Source organism: Podarcis muralis, chromosome 13 (genome assembly GCF_964188315.1).
Source record: "Podarcis muralis chromosome 13, rPodMur119.hap1.1, whole genome shotgun sequence".
In the NCBI taxonomy this organism is placed as follows: domain Eukaryota; kingdom Metazoa; phylum Chordata; class Lepidosauria; order Squamata; family Lacertidae; genus Podarcis; species Podarcis muralis.
In genome coordinates, this window is record NC_135667.1 from 34,592,146 (window position 1) to 34,616,145 (window position 24,000).

The 24,000-nt window shown below is 47.2% G+C and overlaps 1 protein-coding gene across 1 annotated transcript in view; it reads left to right on the plus strand.

Annotated features, from left to right (window-relative positions):
- The first annotated feature begins 1,658 nt into the window (after positions 1-1,658).
- The window catches only part of NGFR (nerve growth factor receptor), a 60,429-nt gene continuing 38,087 nt past the window's right edge, over positions 1,659-24,000 (plus strand). Inside the window, exon 1 of the mRNA XM_028702292.2 lies at positions 1,659-1,914. Coding sequence (XP_028558125.2) covers positions 1,855-1,914 — 60 coding nt within the window. The 5' untranslated portion in view covers positions 1,659-1,854. The remainder of the gene's footprint in view (positions 1,915-24,000) is intronic.

Consider the following 24,000-nt stretch of genomic DNA (forward strand, 5'->3'; position numbering starts at 1 on the left):
ATCCAGTATTTCCCAGCTTCTGCCTTCTGAACTATGTCCCTCTGCAAACCACTGTTCCAAATCTATACTGTCCTCCTGCTCCAGGGAAGATTCAGGGTCAGGGGAGGGTCTCTGACAGGAGGGGAGAGTGCTCTTGTGCTCAAGTCCCGCTTGCAGGTTCCCGCAGGCATTTGGTTGGCCTCTGTGAGAACAGGAAGCTCAACTAGGTACAGCACTGACCAGATTCAGCAGGCTCTTCTTGTACACTAATAAGCCCGTTTCATGCACACTCACACACCCCACACTCTATCCTCCATCCAGCAAAGCAGGGGACGTTGGGGGGGCACAGTTCAAAGACACATCCCCAAAACACTCAAGGAGGGTGCGAAGCAGAACTAGCTAAGGGTGTGACCTGGGGAGAGGGGAAGTTGCTAAGGAGTGATTGCAGATTGACAAGAATCTAAGGGCCATGTAATAATAATATTTTAAATAATGTTATTATTTATACTCTGCCAACCTGGCAGGGTTGCCCCAGCCACTCGGGGGTGGAGTGTGGGGGTTTGCAACACATATAAAAACATAACAAAACATCAAACATTAAAAACTTCCTGATACAGGGCTGTCTTCAGATGTCTTTGGAAAGTCAGATACAGTGGTACCTCAGGTTAAGTACTTAATTCGTTCCGGAGGTCTGTACATAACCTGAAACTGTTCTTAACCTGAAGCACCACTTTAGCTAATGGGACCTCCTGGGGCCGCTGCGCTGCCGGAGCACGATTTCTGTTCTCATCCTGAAGCAAAGTTCTTAACCTGAAGCATTATTTCTGGGTTAGCAGAGTGTGTAACCTGAAGCGTATGTAACCTGAAGCGTATGTAACCTGAGGTACCACTGTAGTTGTTTATTTCCTTGACATCTGATGGGAGGGCGTTCCACAGCGTGGGCGCCACTCCAGAGAAGGCCCTCTCTCTGGTTCCCTGTAACCTCACTTCTCGCAGGGAGGGAACTGCCAGAAGGCCCTCGGAACTGGACCTCAGTGTCTGGGCTGAAGGATGGGGGTGGAGACGCTCCTTCAGGTATACTGGACCGAGGCCGTTTAGGGCTTTAAAGGTCAGCACCAACACTTTCAACTGTGCTCAGAAACGTACTGGGAACCAATGTAGGTCTTTCAGGACCGGTGTTATATGGTCTCAGCGGCTGGTCTCAGTTACCAGTCTGGCAGCCGGATTCTGGATTAGTTGTAGTTTCCGAGTCACCTTCAAAGGTAGCCCCACGTAGAGTGTACTGCAGTAGCGCGGGGGGGGGGCACATTCATCCCCCAAGTGCCCCTTCCCCACTGTACCAGGTGGTTGCCACTGCAACTCTGACTTCCACTCTTCCAAAGGAACTTTGGGAAAGCTGCCAGGGCGTGCCCGATGCGAATCTCTCCCCACCTTGGGAAGAAATCAAAGCCAGCTCTATAAAACGAAGGAATGGAATCAGGAATGCAATGAAACCAATTCATGTTCTCCCCTGTCAGTTCAGCTCTTGCTGGGAGCCTGAAAGCGGGCGGCGCCCTGGTGCCACCGTCGTGCGTGCGCCTCCCCCCCCCCCCCAAAGCCACCCAGCCAGTGGGCTGAGCGCGCCGCTCGTTTTAATAGTAATGAGGGGGAAGCGGGGCGGAGCTTCCCAGTTACAGAAAGCAGGTGCTGCCCGGGCTGCAGCTCAGTCGCTCGCTTCCTACAGGGGCCGCCGCCGCCGCGGTATCTGCATCGCGCTCCGTCTCTCGACCTGAGAAGCGCGCGCGCGATCCGCCCGAGGAGTACCGGGAAGGGGATGTGGAATAAGCCTCCCGCCTGGCCCCAGCTGCGCTCCGCTTTCCTCCAGCTCTGACGGTCATGGAGAAGAAGGCGAAGAGGCTGGCGCTCCTGCTGGGATCGCTGCTGCTTCTTTCCGGGGTGAGTGGGTTCGCCCTGTGGATCAACCCAGGGGTGGGGTGGGGTGTGGTGTGGAAGAGGCTCGGCGACTCACTCCCATCTTTAGAGGACAGGGATGGGGAGAAGATCTCAATTGACACCGCGCACGGATCGTGGCGAGGGTTGAGACGGGGGCGTCGATCGGATCTGCCACCCATGGGTGCTTGTGTGTGTGTTCAGTCTGGGGTGCAGATATTGGGGCGGGTGGTAGCGGTTCTCTTTCGGGTCAGCTGGACACCATGGTACTCTGTCTCCGGCATAGGAGCCAACTCCTTAGGACCAAGGTCCCTTCGCCCTCCCCCCCTAAAATATTTGAGGGGGCCAGGCCCCCCGACAGTTGATGGATACTGCCATTCAAACAGTGTGTGTGCACTATGTCATCTGATCAATTATTTACCCCCTCCCAATGTTTAATTAAAGTTGGCACCCCTAGCCACGGGGTTTAAGTTCCTTTTTTGGGGGGGAGGGGTGGACCTGCTGGGAGGCACCCACCCATCGGTTCGGTCCCTAGGGAAGGTTGGTGGGGGGTTGCTAATCAGCTGGGAAGGAACTTTTACGCGCGCCCAACCACATAGCGGGCTGCTGTCCTCTGCGCACTTCCTCGCGAGTAATGCTTCGATCCCGGGTGTCTGGCGCCCACGGAGTTCCAGAGGAGGCGCGGCGAGGATCGCGCTGTGAAGTCAGGGAGAGTTGCTTTCTCTGCGTAGACGCGTGCAGAGGATCCGGATGGATACGCAGGGTAGGGCAGCGCCGGGCTCCCTGGCCCCACCCTAACCACACCCCACGTCGGTTTGTTGGAAACCCCCCACACCCCAAGCAGAGATTTGCCTACTGGAGGAGAACATTTGGGGCGACTATGAGAGTCGCGGGAGGGGGGGGGGGCAGAAGAAGAGGATTTAAAAAGTCCTATTTTGACGTTTCAAAAGGGGGGCGGCGGCGGCGAGGCTGCGATCTATCAATTACAGTGTCCTGAATGATAGATCTTGTTTTATATTGTTCTCTCCGGAACGTGTGAAATGGTTTTGTGCGCGCAGGGGGCGCGGCAGGGAAACGAAAAAGAGCGGCTCCGAGGATGTGCTGAGGGAGGGAGAGAGAGAGAGAGAGAGAGAGAGAGAGAGAGAGAGTTAGAGGCACGGTTCCGCCTTTTATGAGACGTCTAAGGAGCTCTGACTAGATTCCAGTTGGGGTGATAAAACGAGGAAGCACGTCTGCGTGCTCGAAAGTGCTTCCAAGAAATCATAGCGACAAATGTAAGCATCTCGCTGCGCTTTTTCCTGCCTCTGGAGACCCTTCTGTAACCTCAAACCTCCGTGATGATGATGATGATTGTGTGCGATCAAAGATGGGCATCCTTTGTCCGGAAGCACAAAGGTGCCCTGGACCAAAACTGCAAGAGACCAAAACAAATCCTTACCTACCCACCCTCCAAGGAGCTGCCAGGGTCATTTCAGTCTCGCAACAACCTTATCAGGTAGGGAAGGCTGAGAGATAAAGCCTTGCGCAAGGGTATCCGCCTCTCGTAACACATTAATAATAACCATAGCCCTGAGGTTGATTTTACATTGGGACCACCGCCGTCCTGTTTCCCTGAATCGCTCTCCTTCAATTTGGGGTGTAGTTCTGCGCAGGCTGTCTGTCTGCCAAGCACGATCCCTACATTGGGTTGGGCTCGATGACCTCTGAGGTCCCCAACCCATCTCTAAAATACAGTGGTACCTCGGGTTAAGTACTTAACTCGTTCCGGAGATCTGTTCTTAACCTGAAGCACCACTTTAGCTAATGGTGCCTCCCACTGCTGCCGCTGCGCGATTTCTGTTCTCATCCTGAAGCAAAGTTCTTAACCCGAGGTACTATTTCTGGGTTAGTGGAGTCTGTAACCTGAAGTATATGTAACCTGAAGCGTATGTAACCCGAGGTACCACTGTACTATGATTCTCTCACTCACCCTCCAGCTGCTGTTTGCTCCACGAGGCTAAACACGGTGGGAATTGCAGGATACCTGCTATTCTTTACTCCACGGGGAAAACGACAACTTCTACTCCCAAGCCCATCCACCAACCTTCCCTGTTATTACTTTAAAAAATAATTATAATAAAAAGCTATGGGAAGAATGATCATATTCCCGGATCTCCCGTGTCGCACCAGTGTTAGCCTGTAGGCGAGGAAGCTAAGTTACCGAGGTCCCCTCAAAGCCAAATCACATACATTGATTAGAAAACGCATCGGCTTTTAAGCTTCGAGGGGTTTTCTGCCTGCAGCCCTTCGGCTAGTGTGGATGTGCGACAGGGGACTGGTGTGAGAGAGAGGAGGGAGAAAGATCACAGAAGGAAGAGGGGCGGTTTTTAAAATTAATATTTTATTTGCAGAGGGGAGATTCAGGATGGGTAGCCAGACGGAGGGAGAGACTCGCTGGTTGAGAGGATTTGGTTGCAATAGGGACTTAGGAAGCTGCCTGCCTTATCCCCAGTCAGACCCATTGGTCCGTCTAAGTTAATACTGTCGACACTGGCTGGCAGCAGCTCCCCAGGGTTTCTGACAGGGGACATTCCCACCTATATCTGGAGATGCCAGGGACCCAATCTTCTGCATGCAAAGCTGAAGTTCTACCCCTGAGCTCCAACCCTCTCAAATCGTATAGTGTTTAGCTTGCAAAATGGGGCGGAGGGAAGCTGAACAGACGTGGCTTTTGGATTTCAAGGTCCGTGTTTTCCACAAACCTCAAATCTGTGCCCGTAACTCTCTGAGTATGCAAGGTGGAGATCAGGTTCTTCAGTGAAGAAGGAGCCCTGCATACGCTCAGAGGCAAATCTTTGGTTTATTGCCTTGCTCATTTCTGGGCAGGAAACAGTTAATAATAATGCTGTCTAGGGTTGAATCGCATTAGCCCTTAGCAGAAAAGGAGACAGTGGACGGCTAGTGCAGTAAAAGACTAATATCTTAGGGGGCGTGGGGTTGGCATGTCGAGCTTTGGGGGTGATGGACATTTAAGTTTAGGTGGCTGACTGACTGGGAGAGGCAGATGGCAGGACTGTAAGACATAAATTAGGATGCTCGGCTGAAACAGGAACCATGGGGGCATCCTAGTATAGCATTTTTCTTGACTCTGCACCCACTGGCTTAATTTGAAACAAGAACCAGCTCTGCAATCCATTTTTAATCAGTGCTTGGGCTCCCCCACTATTTTGCCCTGGAATAGAAAAATCGATGTGCACCAAAACCTTTGCAGTTTGAGTATAAAACACAAACATATACAGACGATTAGAATCCCCAGACTGAATTAAAACGCCAGCAAGGAATATCACCAAAGTAAACCAAAACACCAGCAGTTGCCATTTTTGCACAAAACACAAATGCAAGAAATTATGCCAAGCAGGTGAAATTAGCAAAATGAACGAGACTTTAAGAATGATGCAGTTGAGGAGATAAGACACCCAGAGTGCCTCTGAGCATGTGAAAAGAAACGGGAGCTTTATACATGCCACCACTTAATCCAGGCATAGGCAAACTCGGCGCTCCAGGTGTTTTGGGACTACAACTCCCATCATCCCTAGCTAACAGGACCAGTGGTCAGGGATGATGGGAGTTGGCTGAGTTTGTCTATGTCTGACTTCATCTCATCCTGGCCTAAATAGGAAGAACTTCTGAGGAACATGATTAGAAGGTAGGAAGGAAGGAATAAGACACTGCTGAGATGTCAGTGCACAGGCACTGCACAGCAAAAAAGGAAAAATAAGTAGATTTCTGCCCCAAAGAGCATACAGACCTGTGGAAGGAGATCAGAGGGTGGGGAGGCATGGAAGAGACACGAGTAGAATCATAGAATTGTAGACTTGGAAGGGACCAATACGCAGCTGCCCCATACGGGGATCGGACCTGCAACCTTGGCAGGCTTGTCATGGGCATTGTGGGAAAGGAGTTTGGGCTTATTATCCCTGGAGGAGGGAACTGAAGGAGGAGAGGGAGAGGGAGGTGGCGCTCCGAAGGTATTATGGGTGAGGTCCCAGGCATGACAGTTACAAAGGCAGAGAGTGTGCGAGTTTCCTGTTTTGCTTAAACCCTGGAATCTCTGGGATGTTTTGGGGGGGGGGGGGACGAGTTAAGCATCGTCTGCACAGCTTCTCCTCGTCTTTCCCCCAGGCAGTCTCTGGCTGTGGACAGCTGAGTACAATCCGTTTCTTTCAGTGCTGGGTCTCCGAGATGCCGTCCCGTTCCCCTAGAAGTAGGAATAGGCAGGGGGAAGTTCGCTGTGTGCGTTGAGAGACACACCTTCTGCAGCTTAAAAGGCTGCAAAAGCCAGGGAGAACGATCCCAGCACTTAAAAATAAATGCAATTAAAAAAGAAAGGAAGTTGCACAACATGTTTGTTCGCAAGTAAGCTTTGCTTAATTTAGGAGGTGGAGGAAGGGATGTCGGCGAAGCCTAACATGCCTTTCCAGATCTGCCCTCATGCCAGAGGGGGCTAGGGATGATATGTGAAGAAGAAGAAGAAGAAGAAGAAGAAGAAGAAGAAGAAGAAGAAGAAGAAGAAGAAGAAGAAGAAGAAGGGAAAATCAGAGGGGAAATGAAAGGATGGCTGTTATTGGATCATGTGTTTAGTTTAGGTCCCCCCCCCCCCAAAAAAAGATGGGCAAACTTTAGAGCTACACAGAATGCTCCCCCCCCCCCAAGGCTGTTCATGAAAAAGTAAAGAAGAGGCCTGCAGAGGATGGTGTCTTATGAGGTCCTCAAGACTACCCTGTTTCACTGAGAATCCATACTGGGGTATTTGCACAAGGCTTATGCAGAGATTAGGGGTGACAAGACCTCACCATTTTTTCTCTCTCGGTTTCTTACTTTTCCAATCTTAAATTCGCTCCTCTGCATTTTGCAGTGATTTGTTACTATATTTTTTTATTATTATTAAAGAAATCCTGATGAAAACACACCAGCGTTTTATTGTGAGCCTCTCCTAATAAACACATTTTTAAACAGTAGGTTTGACGAATGAACACATTTTTGCGTGCAATTTCTCCTAATAAATGCAATTTTTTTTGTACGTTGTTTTCACTAAGTCTCCATCTTTACGCACACTTTTACGTCATATAGGCATTTTGGGAAATACTGTTTGGTTGCAGAACTTCACTGCAAAATTCAAATGTGTGCGGATTTTGAAGGATGGCGCCGCCCCCATTCTCGTATTGTTTCAGAAACTGCAGATTTGATGGATCAACTTGAAACGTGTGCTGCATGGAGTTTCTCCTCCCTCTCTCGTGGAGGTTAGTCTATGTCTGGTCTTACTGAGCATCCATCCTGATCTGCTTGCAGAGTAAACCTTCCTCTGCATCTTTTGTCCCACCCCCACTCTTCCCAGAGCCTTCTGGCTTCCTAACCACAAAAAACCTATTTTTCATTTTTTAAAAATGGGTTCGTTGTGCTAGGGAGGCAGACGGCTTTTGTACACTCCATGCAAACCTAAATATCCCTGCATGCATCGTGGGTTTGCATCCTAGCAGTCTGGAGGTGCCCTGTGACAGTTTAGTAGGGATCGTGGGAGGAGGGGGAAGGAGAAAGGAATTGCAGGCTAATGACAACCTCTCCCCCACACTAATTTGGCAGCTAGGGATGTCCCTGAATCTATGGGAGGGGTCACAGTCCAGTGGCAGGCCACATGCAGTTTCCCATAGACAGTCCCAAGGCTGAGTCCCAGCCTAGTAATCTCCAGTGGAAAAGGGTCATCTAGCAGCTCATGGGAAAGACCCTGGAGTGAGACCCTGGAGAGCAGATGAGGAGGAGGAATAGAAATCATAGAATCACAAAATTGTAGACCTGAGGGTCATCAACCGCCTGCAAGGCAGGAATATGCAGGCATCCGGGGATCGAACCTGCAACCTTGGCGTTATCACCGCCACGCTCTAACCGACTGAAATAGTCTGAGCCTCCTTCAAGGCACAGGTCCTGTTTGCAACGTTCGCCAAATTAAAGGCGACGCACCTCAAACGACCCTACTTTTTCTAAGAAAGGAACAAAGATTTGGGGGGTGGGGAAGTACTTCACACCAGGCTCCATGGAGCAGGCATGGAGAAAAGAAGAAGAAGATGAGGAGGAGGAGGAGGAGGATGGATGTTATTATTATTAATACTAATAGCGGCGTCCGTTAAGAGTTTGGGTGTAATCTTTGACACCTCCCTTTCTATGGAGGCGCAGGTTGTAGCCATAACAAAGGCGGCATTTTTCATCTCCGCCAAGCGAAGTAGTTGGCTTCCTACCTCTCTTGCCCTCACCTAGCCACTGTGATCCACGTGACGGTCACCTCCAGGCTTGATTATTGTAACTCACTCTACGTGGGGCTGCCCTTGAGACTGACCCAGAAACTCCAGCAGGTGCAGAATGCCATGGTGAGACTCCTTATGGGGTCCTCACCATGGGATCACATTTGTCCGGTGCTATACCAACTGCACCGGCTCCAGGTGGAGTACAGGATCAGGTTTAAGGTGGTGGTTTTAACCTTTAAACTAAGCCCTATTCGGCCTAGGACCCTCATACCTACAGGACCGCCTCTCCTGGTATGTCCCACGGAGGACCTTATGGTCTTCAAATAAAAACATCTTGGAGATCCTGGGTCGCAGGAAGGTTAGGCTGGCCTCGACCAGAGCCAGGGCTTTTTCAGCCGTGGCCCCGATCTGGTGGAACGCTCTGTCACAAAAGACTAGGGCCCTGAGGGACTTGACATCTTTCTGCAGGGCCTGCAGGACGGAGCTGTTCCACCAGGCCTTTGGCCAAGGCACAGTCTGACCCCCTCTCTCCTTCTGTAATCCTCATGGAACTCTAGCCCAATGGTTGCCATTAATTTGATTCTGAATTGATTTTAGAATGGATTTTAATTAATTGACTGTGTGATTTTATGTACACTGTGCTATTTTTGCTTGTTAGCCGCTCTGAGCCCAGCTTTGGCTGGGGAGGGCGGGATATGAATAAATTTATTATTATTATTATTATTATTATTATTATTATTATTATTATTATTACTACTACTACTACTACTACTATTATTATTTTGCTGAACACAGGCACAAGCTGCCTCTGCCCATGTACAAGTGTTTGTGTGAAAGAGGGTACACTTGTTTATTAGTACAGCTTAGCTATTGTGTACACAGGTAAGCAGGGTGCCCATTTGCTGTGTGTTACATGCAACTAATTTTGCGAGCGTGCAGATATCAACCCAGGTATACAGGTGTACAGGGATTGTACACTTGTTGAATCTAATGTGTGAACACCCCTATTGTTGGTGTTTTAAGAAATGTTGAATGAGAAGTGTGCTCCAGCACCAGATGGGGGAGGTGTAAGTTTGGGGGGGGGAGGACGGAGAGTATTTATGGTGCAGTGGGCAAGATTGTTATCTGACCTTATCGGTGAGGGCCAACTTTGGCTGGTGCATGGTCCTGCCCACTTGTCCATCACCCAATGTCATTGTGATACTGGATGATTGAAAGGTGGGTGATCCCGCCCACCTGTCAAAGTCCCTCTCATTGCCAGCTGTGTGCCCAGTGCTTGGTTAGCACCAATCATAGGGCTGGGCAAAGCTGCTTTCTGCAGGGATTGGCTGCTCCACTGCTGACATCACATATGACATCAGGTGTGGGGCAAGTGGGCGTGGTTTGGGGAAATAGCTTTGGGACCCACACCAAGCCGAAGGTGGTGGACTCTCCTTCCTTGGAAGGTGGTGAATAGAGGCTGGATGGCCATCTGTCATGGATGCTTTAGTTGAGGTTCCTGCACTGCAGAAGACCCTCAAGATATCCCTTCCAACTCTACAATTCTAGACTGGTGCCAGTGTGGTGTGGTGGTTAGGAGCGGTAGTCTTGTAATCTGGTGAACCGGGTTCATGTCTCCGCTCCTCCACATGCAGCTGCTGGGTGACCTTGGGCTAGTCACACTTCTTTGAAGTCTCTCAGCCTCACTCACCTCACAGAGTGTTTGTTGTGGGGGAGGAAGGGAAAGGAGAATGTTAGCCGCTTTGAGACTCCTTCGGGTAGTGATAAAGCAGGATATCAAATCCAAACTCTTCTCTTCTTCTGCCTCAAAGTTCCCCTTAGCAGGAACACCTAACGTTTGGAAAGTCTTTTGTTTCCAAATCTTTGGAAAGTCAGTTGTTTATTTCCTTGACATCTGATGGGAGGGTGTTCCACAGGGTGAGTGCCACCACCAAGAAGGCCCTCTGCTTGGTTCCCTGTAACCTCACTTCTCACAGTGAGGGAACTGCCAGAAGGCCCTCGGAGCTGGACCTCAGTGTCCGGGCTGAACGATGGGGGTGGAGATGCTTCTTCAGGTATACTGGACCGAGGCCGTTTAGGGCCTAAAGGTCAGCAGCAACACTTTGAATTGTGCTCAGAAACATACTGGGAGCCAATGTAGGTCTTTCAGGACTGGTTATATGGTATCGGCAATTTATGCACTGCCTTTTTAAAAAGGAAAAGCAGTTTAAAAACTCTATCCACTGTACGACAGTGTCCCCGATATGCAAGGTGAGTCTGCCTATCTGCTTGCTAGGCTGTGCTCCATCTTCTCTCAGTTTTGGACCACGAAGGACGAGCTTTGTTTGACAACACCGAGGCCGCAACAGACACAGCTCCTGGCGCCCCCTGACACCTCTGGTTTAATTTATGGCACCTCCGAGGCTAATTGATGTATTGTGGCCAGAGCTGTCACAGGCAAAAGCTTCCCTTCATCTGAAGCACAGGGCTGGGAGGGTGCGGGATGTATAATTCACAGGGCCTGCGGTGCAAGGGAGACGAAGTGATTAGTAGGATGAGACCCAGTGGAGGCAGAGAAAGAGAAGTGCGACTCATTAGCCAGAGTGCTAAAAGCCACAGAAGTATAACTTAAGTATTCCCCTGAGCACGCAAGGACACATATTTGCATGAAATTCATTTTATTTCATTAATACCCCATCTTTCCTCAGGTGAACTGAAGGCAGCATGCATAGCTATCCCGCTTCCTTGTTTTTTGTGTGTTTTAATAGTTTGTTGGAAGCTGCCCAGTCAGATGGGCAACATATCTTCCTCCTCCTCATCACCTCCCTACCCTATGAGGTAGAACAGGCTGAGAGACAGTAACTGGCCCAAGGTCACCCAGTGAGCTTTGTGGTAAGAGTGGGGATTTGAACGCTGGTCTACCAGGTCCTTGTCCAACTCTCTAACCCAGGGGTAGGCAACCTAAGGCCCAGGGGCCGGATCCGGCCCAATTGCCTTCTTAATCTGGCCTGTGGATGGTCCGGGAATCAGTGTGTTTTTTCATGAGTATAGGTAAAGGTAAAGGGACCCCTGACCATTAGGTCCAGTCGTGGCCGACTCTGGGGTTGCGGTGCTCATCTCACTTTATTGGCCAAGGGAGCCGGCGTACAGCTTCCGGGTCATGTGGCCAGCATGACTAAGCCGCTTCTGGCGAACCAGAGCAGCGCACGGAAATGCCTTTTACCTTCCCACCGGAGTGGTACCTATTTATCTACTTGCACTTTGATGTGCTTTCGAACTGCTAGGGTGGCAGGAGCAGGGACCGAGCAACGGGAGCTCACCCCATTGCAGGGATTCGAACCGCGACCTTCTGATTGGCAAGTCCTAGGCTTTAACCCACAGCACCACCCACGTCCCCCATGAGTAGAATGTGTCCTTTTATTTAAAATGCATCTCTGGGTTTTTTGTGGGGCAAAGGAATTCGTTCATTCCCCCCTCCCAATATAGTCCGGCCCACCACATGGTCTGAGGGACGGTGGACCGGCCCCCTGCTGAACAAGGTTGCTGACCCCTGCTCCAACCTCTGCACTTCACCAACTATGCACAGATGGATATTTGGAGCATGGTGCTGATAACGCCAAGGTTGCAGGTTCGATCCCCACATGGGACAGCTGCATATTCCTGCATTGAAGGGGGTTGGACTAGATGATCCTTGAGGTCCCTTCCAATCCTATGATTCTCTGATACAGTGTCTCTAGTATTACCGTCATTTAAATAAATGCATCTCAACATAGTGAAGAAAGGTGACCTGTCTGCTTGCCTGCTCAGTCTGCTTCAAGACCCCTGTTGTTCTTGACTTTTCTTTTCTTTTTATAAATTTTCAAAATAACCTTTATTATACAGTGGTACCTCAGGTTAAGAACTTAATTCGTTCTGGAGGTCCGTTCTTAACCTGAAACTGTTCTTAACCTGAGGTACCACTTTAGCTAATGGGGCCTCCCGCTGCCGCCGCACGATTTCTGTTCTCATCCTGAAGCAAAGTTCTTAACCCGAGGTACTATTTCTGGGTTAGCGGAGTCTGTAACCTGAAGCGTCTGTAACCTGAAGTGTCTGTAACCTGAGGTACCACTGTGCATCAATTAACATTACTTTACATAAAACTTAAACAGTACATACAATACAAACAACACTCATTCCATCCATTACAACATAAGCACACCTTAGACACTAACTTCCAATTCTTCTCTCTTTTTTTAAAATATTTATTGAAGATTTTAAACAATACATCAGCCAACACATAAAACACCATCACCAACATAGAAGAAAGAAAAAGAAAAAAAGAAAAGAAAAAAGGGCTTCCTCACATCCCCCTTTCCTGCGTTCCCATTTATAAAATTATATTCAGCAGTACTTCACCTTCTTTCAAGTCTTATTTTGTAATTTTCAGAAATTTATATTTCCAATTTTGAGCTTTACTTTCAAATATATGGATCTTTAATTTTAACCTGCTATTTGTCAAAATTTCAACCTTGTTTTTACGGTTCACATATTTTCATACGTCTTTCTATTAATTTGTTAGTGCCAGATTATTTTCTATCCTGCATCATCTTAACATTCAAAAAGATTACAATACTTTTGCAAATAGTCCTTGAACTTTTTCCAGTCCTCTTCCACTGTCTCTTCTCCCAGGTCCTGGACTCTGCCAGTCATCTCTGCCAGTTCCGTATAGTCTATCAGTTGCGTCTACCATTCTTCCAGCGTGGGCAAATCTTGAGTCTTCCAGTGCTTTGCGATGAGTATTCTTGCTGCTGTTGTCGCATACATAAAGAAAGTCCAGTCCTTCTTAGGCACCAATTGGTCAGCAATGCCCAAAAGGAAGGCCTCTGGTTTCTTAAGGAAGGTATATTTAAATACCTTTTTCAATTCATTATAGATCATTTCCCAGAAGGCCTTAACCCTTGGGCACGTCCACCAAAGGTGAAAGAATGTTCCTTCAGTTTCTTTACATTTCCAACAACTTCCGATTCTTCTCATTGTATCGTTTTGCATTTTGTTATCCTGTACACAGTTCATTATTGTTTTTTCTTTTCCCCATTTCTTATCAAGAATATTCTATTGTACGCTGTCTTTATGTTTCAAGATTCATTCTAGATCTGCAAGGAGTTACCGTTATCACAATAGTTTTAAATATATTCTTTAAACATTATCCACTTTTTATTAAATTTCTGTATTGACCTTCCTCTTAATCTCCCTGTCATCTTTGCGAGTGGTAAATATTCTATCATTTTTGCTTGCCAGTCAGTTTTTGTGGGGATGTTATCGCTTTTCCAATTCTTTGCTATCAAAATCCTAGCTGCTGTGGTCGCGTACATGAATAGAGGTATATGATTTTTCTTAATTTCCATGGACATTATTCTTAATAGGAAGGCCTCGGGTTTTTGGATGAATGAGAATTTGAATATCTTTTTAAGTTCTTTATATATGGTGTCCCAAAATTCTCTTAGAATCCCCACCACATGTGCATAAATGTACCTACCCCATTTTTACACCTCCAACAAACCTCTGAACTGTTTTTATACATTTTTGCCAATTTGGCTGGGCTTAGGTACCACCTTGTTTAGCATCCTCATTACATTTTCTCTGAGATTGTAACAAGCAGTGAATCTAATATCCTCCTTCCACAGCCTTTCCCACTCATTCACGTACTGGGTATATATTGTATCCAATATCTTGGGCCCACCATTGTTCTTGACCTTTCACCTGGATTCTTGCAAAGAGAGGAGTGCCATTGTAAAGGAGGGACACATGGCCACAACACAGAAATGCAGTAGCAGTGTTTCCCAAATAGGACAAACACCCTAAATCTTTATCCCGAGCCTGAGAAATGCAGTCAAACTGGGGAATGTGCTCCAGCTCTGCAGGCGATCTTTTCCAACCGTCCTTGTGAATTTTTGTTGCTCAAGTAGAACGACCCTAAGGTCAGAAATCGCACGTCCAGGAAAAAACTAAACCTAAGTTATGTACGCTTCCCCACCCCCTATTTTAGAGATCTTGAAAGCAGGCAGGAAATCACGGTCGGTTGTCATATCTGACTGAAGTGGCAGGGGAAAGAAAATAAAGAGATGACTCAATTGACAAGGAGTTAGTTACGGCCTTAGAAACACCCTCAACTTTCTATGTAGGGAGATAAAATCAAAGCCCTTCTCCCGGTCGGCCACCCTACATTGCAGCTGTTACTGGTACTTATTGTTTAGAGAAAATGTTGAATAATTTGCCGTACAAATTATTCACTCCTGCTGCTGCCCAGCGATGGAGGCTGCTACATCTGCCCATTTTACTGATGGGAAAAGGGAGGCTGGGAGGTGGTGATTTATCCAAGGCCTCATGGTGACTCCATGAAAGAGGTGGGGTTTGATTTCCGTGTTAAATAGTTCACATCACAGGCCAAACAGAGGAAGGGAGGGAGGGATTTATTGCGCTGAGGTTTATCGGACCGCAAGAAAATATTTGTGGCTTGTGAACAGGCAACTTTGTGCAACTTTTAAAAAAGTCTCTTTGAGTTTCATTTTTTTTGGGGGGGAAATGAAATAAATTAAAAGAATATCTGCATAAAACGGTAAAGGTACCCCTGCCTGTACGGGCCAGTCGTGTCCGACTCTGGGGTTGCGTGCCCATCTCGCTTAAGAGGCCGGGGGCCAGCGTTGTCCGGAGACACTTCCGGGTCACGTGGCCAGCGTGACGAAGCTGCTCTGGTGAGCCTGCACCAGCGCAGCACACAGAAACGCCGTTTACCTTCCTGCTATAAAGCGGTCCCTATTTATCTACTTGCACTTAAAGCTGCTTTCGAACTACTAGGTGGGCAGGAGCTGGGACCGAACGACGGGAGTTCACCCCGCCGCGGGGATTTGAACCGCCGACCATACGATCGGCAGGTCCTAGGCACTGAGGTTTTACCCACAGCGCCACCCGTGTCAATATCTGCATGGTGGCCTCCAAAAAGGTGCAACTGTGATGATGGGAATTTGCAGTGACTGTGTATTTAGCCTCCAAGTTGCACATCTCTCTGTGTGTGCAGTTTGGCTACATACAGTCCTACCAACATGTATGAAAGAAACACCCTAGGTTCTCTAACTCTGGCTTATTTCTTCCTTGCAGCCTAAAGACTGCAGTTCCAACACCTCTTCTGAGCATTCAAAGCCCAACTCCTTGTGCTCCTACAAAGATGGCTTCCTTCCCCAAAAACAGGACTTGCCTGGATATTACAATTGCTGGGTGGGATTTATGTAAGGCGTCCCTAAGGAATGGCTTCTTGCAGTATGATTAGTCATCATGAGACACAGCCCTTCCACCTCTGCTCTCAATTGTTTTGTGATGCCCCTTCATTTATGTTCAAAAATATTTCCAATTGCCTCGAAGCTGCGAGAGCTGGTGCACCGTAGAGCATATTTGTTCAGAAATACAGTCAAACCTTGGCTCCTGAACGGTTCGGTTTTCAAATGATTCAGCTCCCAAACGCCGGAGACCCGAAAGTAAACGCTCTGATTTTCGAATGTTTTTCAGAAGCCGAACATCCGACACGGCTTCCGCTTGAGTGCAAGAAGCTCTTGCAACCAATCGGAAGCCGTGCCACGGTTGTCAAATGTTTCGGAAGCCAAACAGGCTTCCAGAACGGATTACGTTCGACAGCTGAGGTTTGACTGTAAGTCATGTTAAGAGGGAGTTTAGGCTGCAATTCTACATGCTGTGGCAAGTGGATGGAAACCCGTTTTAACCCAAGGACCAGACTGCATACTGAGCAACCTCACAAAGGCCTCCTGTGCCCAGCTGTGGGCGGGGCCAGAGGCAAAAGGTGGGCGGGGCAGCAGATGTGATTCGGAGCCCTGTACAGTAGGCAACAATTGAGTCAGAGGTGTACATATGCACAAACACACACACACATGACTCTGTCTTCCATCTTATTACACTTCCAGCCAGGCAAAAGCAGATGTGGAACAGGGATGAAGAGAGGGGTGCAATGGCAAGAGTCTCAGGAAGGGGTCAGCAACCTTTTTCAGCCGTGGGCCGGTCCACCGTCCCTCAGACCATGTGGTGGGCCAGACTATATTTTGAAGGGAAAAAATGAACGAATTCCTATGCCCCACAAATAACCCAGAGATGCATTTTAAATAAAAGAACACATTCTACTCATGTAAAAACATGCTGATTCCTGGACCATCTGAGGGCTGGATTGAGAAGGAGATTAGGCAGCATCCAGCCCCCAGGCTTTAGGTTGCCTACCCCGGTCTCAGGGGTCGGAAAGGGAGGCATTTGCCCCCCACACCCCAGCCTAACCCTGGTTATCCATTCCTCCTCTGGGTGTAGCTCCCACTGAACCTGGCCAGGTTTACTTCTGAGCAGCCATGACTGCAGGCTCCCTGACCTAAGGATTGGGTAGTCTGCTACTTGATTCTCGCCTCTGTCAAAGATCCACCCAGTGGCCTTCATCAATTCCCTCTGAGTTTCAGCTCCCCATCTGCGATATGGCTGTGTGATCAGGCTGGCCTGCACTACAGGGTTGTCGTACCACTGCAGAAAATTATGTAAGCGAGCGTTGAAAGCACATTACATCAGGTAATGTCTGCAAAGTGCTTTTAGCACTCTGTTAAGTATATACACATGCCAAGTATTATTGCCGTGCGCATTAAAACTCTGGGGGAGGAATGCACTCTGCTGCGGATTACTAAAGTGCTTATACAGGAGTCTTCATGTAGACATTTTTGGTTTAAACTGCAGCCAAGCCTTTCCATTCCCCAACTCCCTTTTATTTTCCGTTCAAAGGAGGTGCACATCCCAGGTCCTTCTACAAATGTCCCTTCCTCTCTCCCTTTCATCTGTCTACCTCTCTGTCCACACATATCATCTCAGACAGGCTGAAAAGGCACCTGGGCCTGCTTTGATCGTCGGGTGGAAAGTGAAACATTTAGAAGTTAACCTGCAACATTCATAGAGGAAATTTGCCTATATTCCCTGAGAGATAGCTGGCAGTGCAGTCGCAGGAGCGGATTTGGGTTTTGACAATTAAATGTAAATTCCAAACAGGGAGGGTGTGGGTTGCAGCTAAATCTTAGCCCTTCTCAGAGTAGACCCATTGCAGACAATGGAGGTGAATAACTTAGGTCCATTAATTTCGTTGGGTCTCCTCTGAGTATAACTTTGCTAGGTACAAACCTGTGCGTGCATGAGACGGCGAGTTAAGTATACAGTTTACTTTATTTTTATTTATATGGTAGCTTCTTATACCGCCCCTTCATCACAAGATCTCCGGGTGGTTCACAAGATAAAAAAAATACCAGGTAAAAGCACAAATCAATAATTAAAACAAAACCAACAAAATAACAATTCCCACCCACACCTCCCATAGAGTTACCACATGCTTACTCAGAAGCAAGTCCCACTGAGTTTGTGAGATTCACTCCCACCCAGCAAAGTGTGTTTATCATGCAACCTTCATTTCTGAAATGAGAAGGACCAAGCTTGAAGTCTAAAACCCAGTGACTGCTCCCTCTTCCCCCATTCATGTGTTGGCCCTGGCTGTGGGTACTTAGGGGTGGGCTGAGAAGCACGTTGACATTCACAGCTTTCAAGGCTTGAGAGCAGTACATGTGAAAAGGATCTAGGAGTCTTGGTTGACCACAAACTTGACATGAGCCAACAGTGTGACGCGGCAGCTAAAAAAGCCAATGCAATTCTGGGCTGCATCAATAGGAGTATAGCATCTAGATCAAGGGAAGTAATAGTGCCACTGTATTCTGCTCTGGTCAGACCTCACCTGGAGTACTGTGTCCAGTTCTGGGCACCACAGTTCAAGAAGGACACTGACAAACTGGAACGTGTCCAGAGGAGGGCAACCAAAATGGTCAAAGGCCTGGAAACGATGCCTTATGAGGAACGGCTAAGGGAGCTGGGCATGTTTAGCCTGGAGAAGAGGAGGTTAAGGGGTGATATGATAGCCATGTTCAAATATATAAAAGGATGTCACATAGAGGAGGGAGAAAGGTTGTTTTCTGCTGCTCCAGAGAAGCGGACACGGAGCAATGGATCCAAACTACAAGAAAGAAGATTCCACCTAAACATTAGGAAGAACTTCCTGACAGTAAGAGCTGTTCGACAGTGGAATTTGCTGCCAAGGAGTGTGGTGGAGTCTCCTTCTTTGGAGGTCTTCAAGCAGAGGCTTGACAACCATATGTCAGGAGTGCTCTGATGGTGTTTCCTGCTTGGCAGGGGGTTGGACTCGATGGCCCTTGTGGTCTCTTCCAACTCTATGATTCTCTGATTCTAAGACGGAGTTCTGGCACTGAAAACAATCAGATCAAGTTCAAGGTGTGGCCATTAGCATCTAAGGCCTGTAGCAGCTTGGGACCATTTAACCTGCAAGATCGCCTTGCCTCAAATATGCCCACTTGACCACTTTAATCTACGGAGCTGGCACTGTTACAGCTGCCACCTAATACTCATCCTGCATGAGTAAGAAATCAATAATTTAGTGTGGCAGCAGCTGCACTTGGGAACTCCCTGCCACTTGACACCAGGCAAGTCCCTTCGCTATACCCTTTTTGGCGCCTGCTGAAAACATTTTTGTTTAGGTCAACCAGACATGTAGGGTCTTGACATGTGTTTTAATTGGGTTTTCAGTTTATAGTTATTAATATTTTTAAATCATTTTAAAGCTGATTTTTTATTGTTCTTATTAAAATCATCATTATTAATTATATATTATTTATATAATTATTGATATTAATTAATATATTAGTAATATATTATTAAAATTATTATTTGATTTTCAAAAAGAAAGAAAAGAAAGAAGAAAACAAACATACATCAAAAGATCATACAAAATCCACATATCGAGATTGCTCTGAATCTCCTGACTCTCCCCTCCCTCCATCCCATCCATGGGTCCTCTTAATTCTGTTTTCAACTGCATATCAATATTTCTCCAATTTTTCATCTTCCTAAGCTATCTGTACTTTCTGTTACATTATAAGTGTGTTTAGAAACCTGCTAATGTTTTGACCTGTTTGAAATAATTTTGTATATACATTATAAACATTTCCCATTCTTTTTTTTAAAAAAAATCTTGTCTTTTTTATTTTAAACCCCCAATCATTTAATTGTTTTATTCATTTTGTAAAGTGTGTTGAGGGTTGTTGTTTTACAATTGAGCCGTATAGAAAATTCAGGAAATTAACTAACTAACTAACTAACTAACTAACTAACTAACTAACTAACTAACTAACTAGTTAGGGAGTGAAAAGATCCTACTCTTAAACATGATTACCTTATTGGAAGTCAATAGCACTTTAAATCAACCAGGTTCCTCTTTGAGGAAACAGAGTCAGGTTGGGGCTCCTCTGTGTGAGCTCACACTTAGATTATTGCATTTTTTACTGCCTGGGTGGGGAAAGCTGCTTTGTGGGGGTTTTCTGCCTCAGGTGCCACAATAGCTTGACTGGCCTCGGATACATTTTATACCATGATATAGAGGTAGCAGGATGGCAGGGGCACCACCTGCTTTTCTGCCTCAGGCGGCAAAATATTTTGGGCCAGCCCTGTTGGCCTAACCCCCCCTCCCCTCCATATAACCACCTCGAATTGTAGAATGAAAGGTTTCTCTTCTCAGTTCATTGTATTTCTTTGCAAAGGAGGAGGAGGAGGAGGAAACCCCACTGGTCCAAACATGAGCCCGACTTAGAAAGCAATTAAAAGCTTGGCGAAGGTGTCTCTCCCCTCTCTCTCCTCGTTTTGTTCCACCTGTCAGAATGCTTTATGGGGTTAATACCTACGGCTTTGTCAACAGGAGTCGTGTTAATAGCAAGCACATTTGGATGGGCCTAATGCAGAACATGTGTCCTCCCCCGAGAGTGATAATCTGTGGGGAAGGGAGGTCCTGGACACTGAGGGGAAACCCAAAGCTGAAGTGTGGGGCAGGATGCAATCCTGCTCCAAAAAAAAGCTGGTGGTGAAATGGATGTTACATTTTTTTTTACACGCTGTTGAGAAGTGGATTTTGTGTGTGTGTGTGTGTGTGTGTGAGAGAGAGAGAGAGAGAGAGAGAGAGAGAGAGAGAGAGACTGAAGAGGCAATGCTTACTCACTTTTTACCTTCCTTGCTTAAGAAGACCTTCCTTTATTTACACAGCCTGTTGCACTTCTAGGACTTAATTTCTGCCAGCGGGGAGCACTGGAACCTATTTTCAATGTGAGAGTCCAACCCTGGAAAGCATTGAGGCAATCCTTTAATTTTTATTGTTATTTGACAGGTGGAGATCTCTCCCCCCCCCCCCCCCCCCGATCTGAGAGAGAGAGAACCTGGTGCCATCCAATTGTTGTTGTACTCCAGATCCCATCGGCTCCAGCCATTGTGGCCAATGGTCAGGGATCATGGGAGTTGTGCTTAGGGATGGGTGAATCCACCAGTTCTGGTTTCTTGCAGTTTCTCATCTTTTCCAGTCATAAATCCAGCTCCCCACATTTCCATGGTCAGTTTGTGATTCCCCCACCCCCACTTAAGTCCTTGTGAAAATTCTTCAGCATTTTAAGGCAAATTTCTGATAAAATACAAGCTTGTGTGCAATTTTGCCTAATAGACACATGTTTGCACAGCTGTCTTTCCTTAAAACAATAACAACGCATGTCTGTATGTTATTTTCACTTATATGCCTTTTGATGCACATTTCCTTCCCCTCAATATCTGCATTTTTGTGGCTATTACTCGGTTAGATTGCAAAATTCGGAAAAAGTGTGCGTTTTGAAAGATGGATGTGTCTTGGTTTGCCCATTGTTTTGGACAGTGCAAACCAAGCAGGTTTGCCTTTTAATGTGGACTGAACTGAATTCCTCTCCAGCCCCTAGCTGTAGTCCAACAGGATCTGGAGGACAGTAGCCTACCCACCCTTGATCTCATTGGCCTTTTCTCATAAAGAGATCCAAGATGGCAAACAGGATCATTTCATAGAAGTCAAGATAGAATTAACAAAAAAAGTATCAAAACAAATAAAGGACAGAGAACAGAGTTGGTGGTGAGCATATGCAGAGTGTTCACTCCCTCATTGCTGAGCAACAGCAGCCTGGTCCAGTCTCCACACCCCACACACCTTGGTGGAGAAGCCTGAAAATCCTGCTTCAGGACCACCCTGGGCACAAAATGACCCCTTACCTCGCTGGTCCTTAGTTGATCAAGCATGGTCAAATTGACCATCCATCTGTGTTTTGTAGGCTGTATATTTTGAAGAGAAGTCATGGGTCAGTGGTAGAGCACACACTTTGCCTGCAGAAGTTCTATGGTTCATCCCCTAGTACTTCCAGTTAGAAGGGTTCTTCCTTAAGTAACAGTGCTGGAAGAAACCCCCGCCTGAAACCTTGAGAAAGCTTTTGACAGAGTAGACTAGCCTACCCTTGATGTAGCTGGACTACAACTCCCAGCTCCCCTGACCATTAGCTGTGCTGTCTGGGGCTGATGGCTGTTGTAGTCCAAATATCTAGAGGGCACTGACTTGGGGATGACTGCATTAGACTATACTGTCAGACTCAGAATAAAACACCTTTCTGTATCAACACACCTGAGCTTAGGAGCAGAACGCCAGGGTCAAACGAGATGACTTCCAAGCAGGCATAAACTTAGAAAGGAAGCACTGGAGAGCTCCAACAGAGGAGCTGAGCCTGGGCAGGGACTGTAGCCTAGTGCCCCTGCTTTTATTGACCAAAGAGGGAACAGGTCTGCCATTACCGCTACTCCATGTTTATCTAGCCTCAACAGCATGCTGGCTGCTCCTTTTTCAGGACTACTACTGAATCAGATCAATGTGTATAATGGGGCATACAGTTAGCAAGGAATAATGTAGCTTGAGAAATCAATTGGCTGTCAGGGCTCGTCCAGACTTCCTTTTGTGCACATTTCCAAGTTTTAAAGTTCTGTACCTGAGCGGTTTTGTAAAAGAATCCTGGTGCTTTCCCCAGGAAAACCCACATTTTGCCACTGAATTGGAGCAAATGGCAGTCAGATTTCCTGCAGATTGCCATTCGCACTGGTTTAGTGGTAGAGCGCAGCTTTTCCCGGAGAAAGAGCCGGAACAAAAAAACAAACCTGTCAGACACATAGCTTTAAAGTGCAGATCTGTGCCTGCAAAGGACAGGGTAAAAGGAAGCCTGGATGAACACTCAGCTTCAAAACAAGGCCAATTATTAGCTAATTCCATCCCACCTGAAATTCCTGTTTCCCACCTGCCTAGCTGGATACAGTGCTTACTGTAGCCATTTCCCAAATTGTTAGTGTGCAGAGGGACTTTGCTGTGCCGTGAGATTCCTCTTAGCAAGCTGCCGGATAAAGAAATACTTAAGTAACTCTTAGTCCCGTCCTCCCCGAGCCCAAAACACCCATCCTGACTTCTGACTGGATCCTGGGATGTCCTGCTTTTTTGGTCCAGCGCTCCGGCACGAGTCAGCTGGTTTGCACCTTGAGTACTGAACCCAAGAGGGAAGCGGGTGGCTCTGTGGGTTAAACCACAGAGCCTAGGGCTTGCTGATCAGAAGGTCGGCGGTTTGAATCCCCGTGACGGGGTGAGCTCCCGTTGCTCAGTCCCTGCTCCTGCCCACCTAGCAACTCAAAAGTATGTCAAGTACAAGTAGATAAATAGGTACTGCTCCGGTGGGAAGGTAAACGGTGTTTCTGTGCGCTTCTCTGGTTCGCCATGCTGGCCACATGACCTGGAAGCTGTACGCCGGCTCCCTCAGCCGATAAAGCGAGATGAGCACCACAACCCCAGAGTCGTCCGCAACTGGACCTAATGGTCAGGGGTCCCTTTACCTTTATCTTTACTGAACCCAAAGATGCTAGAGGGTTTTTTTTATCTCAAACTTTTATGCCAATCAGCTGGCCCCCACGAGAGTTCGGGACCGGAAAAACGGGCACCCCGATTTTGATCAATGGCATGTTGGAGGTCATGGAGTTCTAAGAGTGAGACCCTGGCCTGACAAGCCGCTGCGCTCCGAAAAAGGCAGCAAGCCAATATATAACTAAGCTTTAAAGCACCTGCTCTTCTCCCGAAAGAATTAACTCAGCTCTGCTGCAGACTTTACCTCTGCTCCGCCCTAGAGGTTGCCTGCCTAACCACACAGCTCCTTGGACATATTACTGCCTTGCTTGGAAAAGGGTAATATTTATTCGTAAGCTAACTGCTACTCCCGAGAGGCAGAAGATGCATCTAAATCCTCCCAGCACCAGATTATAAAGCACTTTAAAGTATACATTTTCAATTATTGGGCCTCTGGATTCCTGGGAAGATAATGTCCCTTCTGACGTTATGCGCTTCTCCGGAAGAATTGTGGGGAAGCAGGTCTGCAGTCAGTAAATCTATTAGCAGCATCGTCTGGCTTTATGACGAGACAAATTGCTTGGGAGATGGGGCATAAATCTTTCTCTTAGGCTGCAGTCTCCCCCCCCCCCCTTCACTTACCAATTGAATTCAATAGCACTTACTTCAGAGTAGACAGGGCTGCCTTGTCTGTAGACTTGCAAGGCTTACCTTGGCCTATTCAGTTTCAATCCTTTTGACTTTGTGGACCATCCCTTGCAAGTCCAGCTAAAATAATTTTGTTAGGCATCAAGTAGAGAGTTGGACTATTTGATCCTTGGCTTCCCTTCCAACTCTAGGATTCTATGAAGTATTTAAGGCTTGAAAATGTTCACATGCTTATTTTTTTAAAAGTCTAGATACTTACAAAGCTAAATCCTTAAGTATCACTGACAAATCCAAAGGCAATAAAAGCTTGCTGAATTCTATACTTGTTGGTAAACCTGGCCAAATCTGACGAGTTTAGTTTTC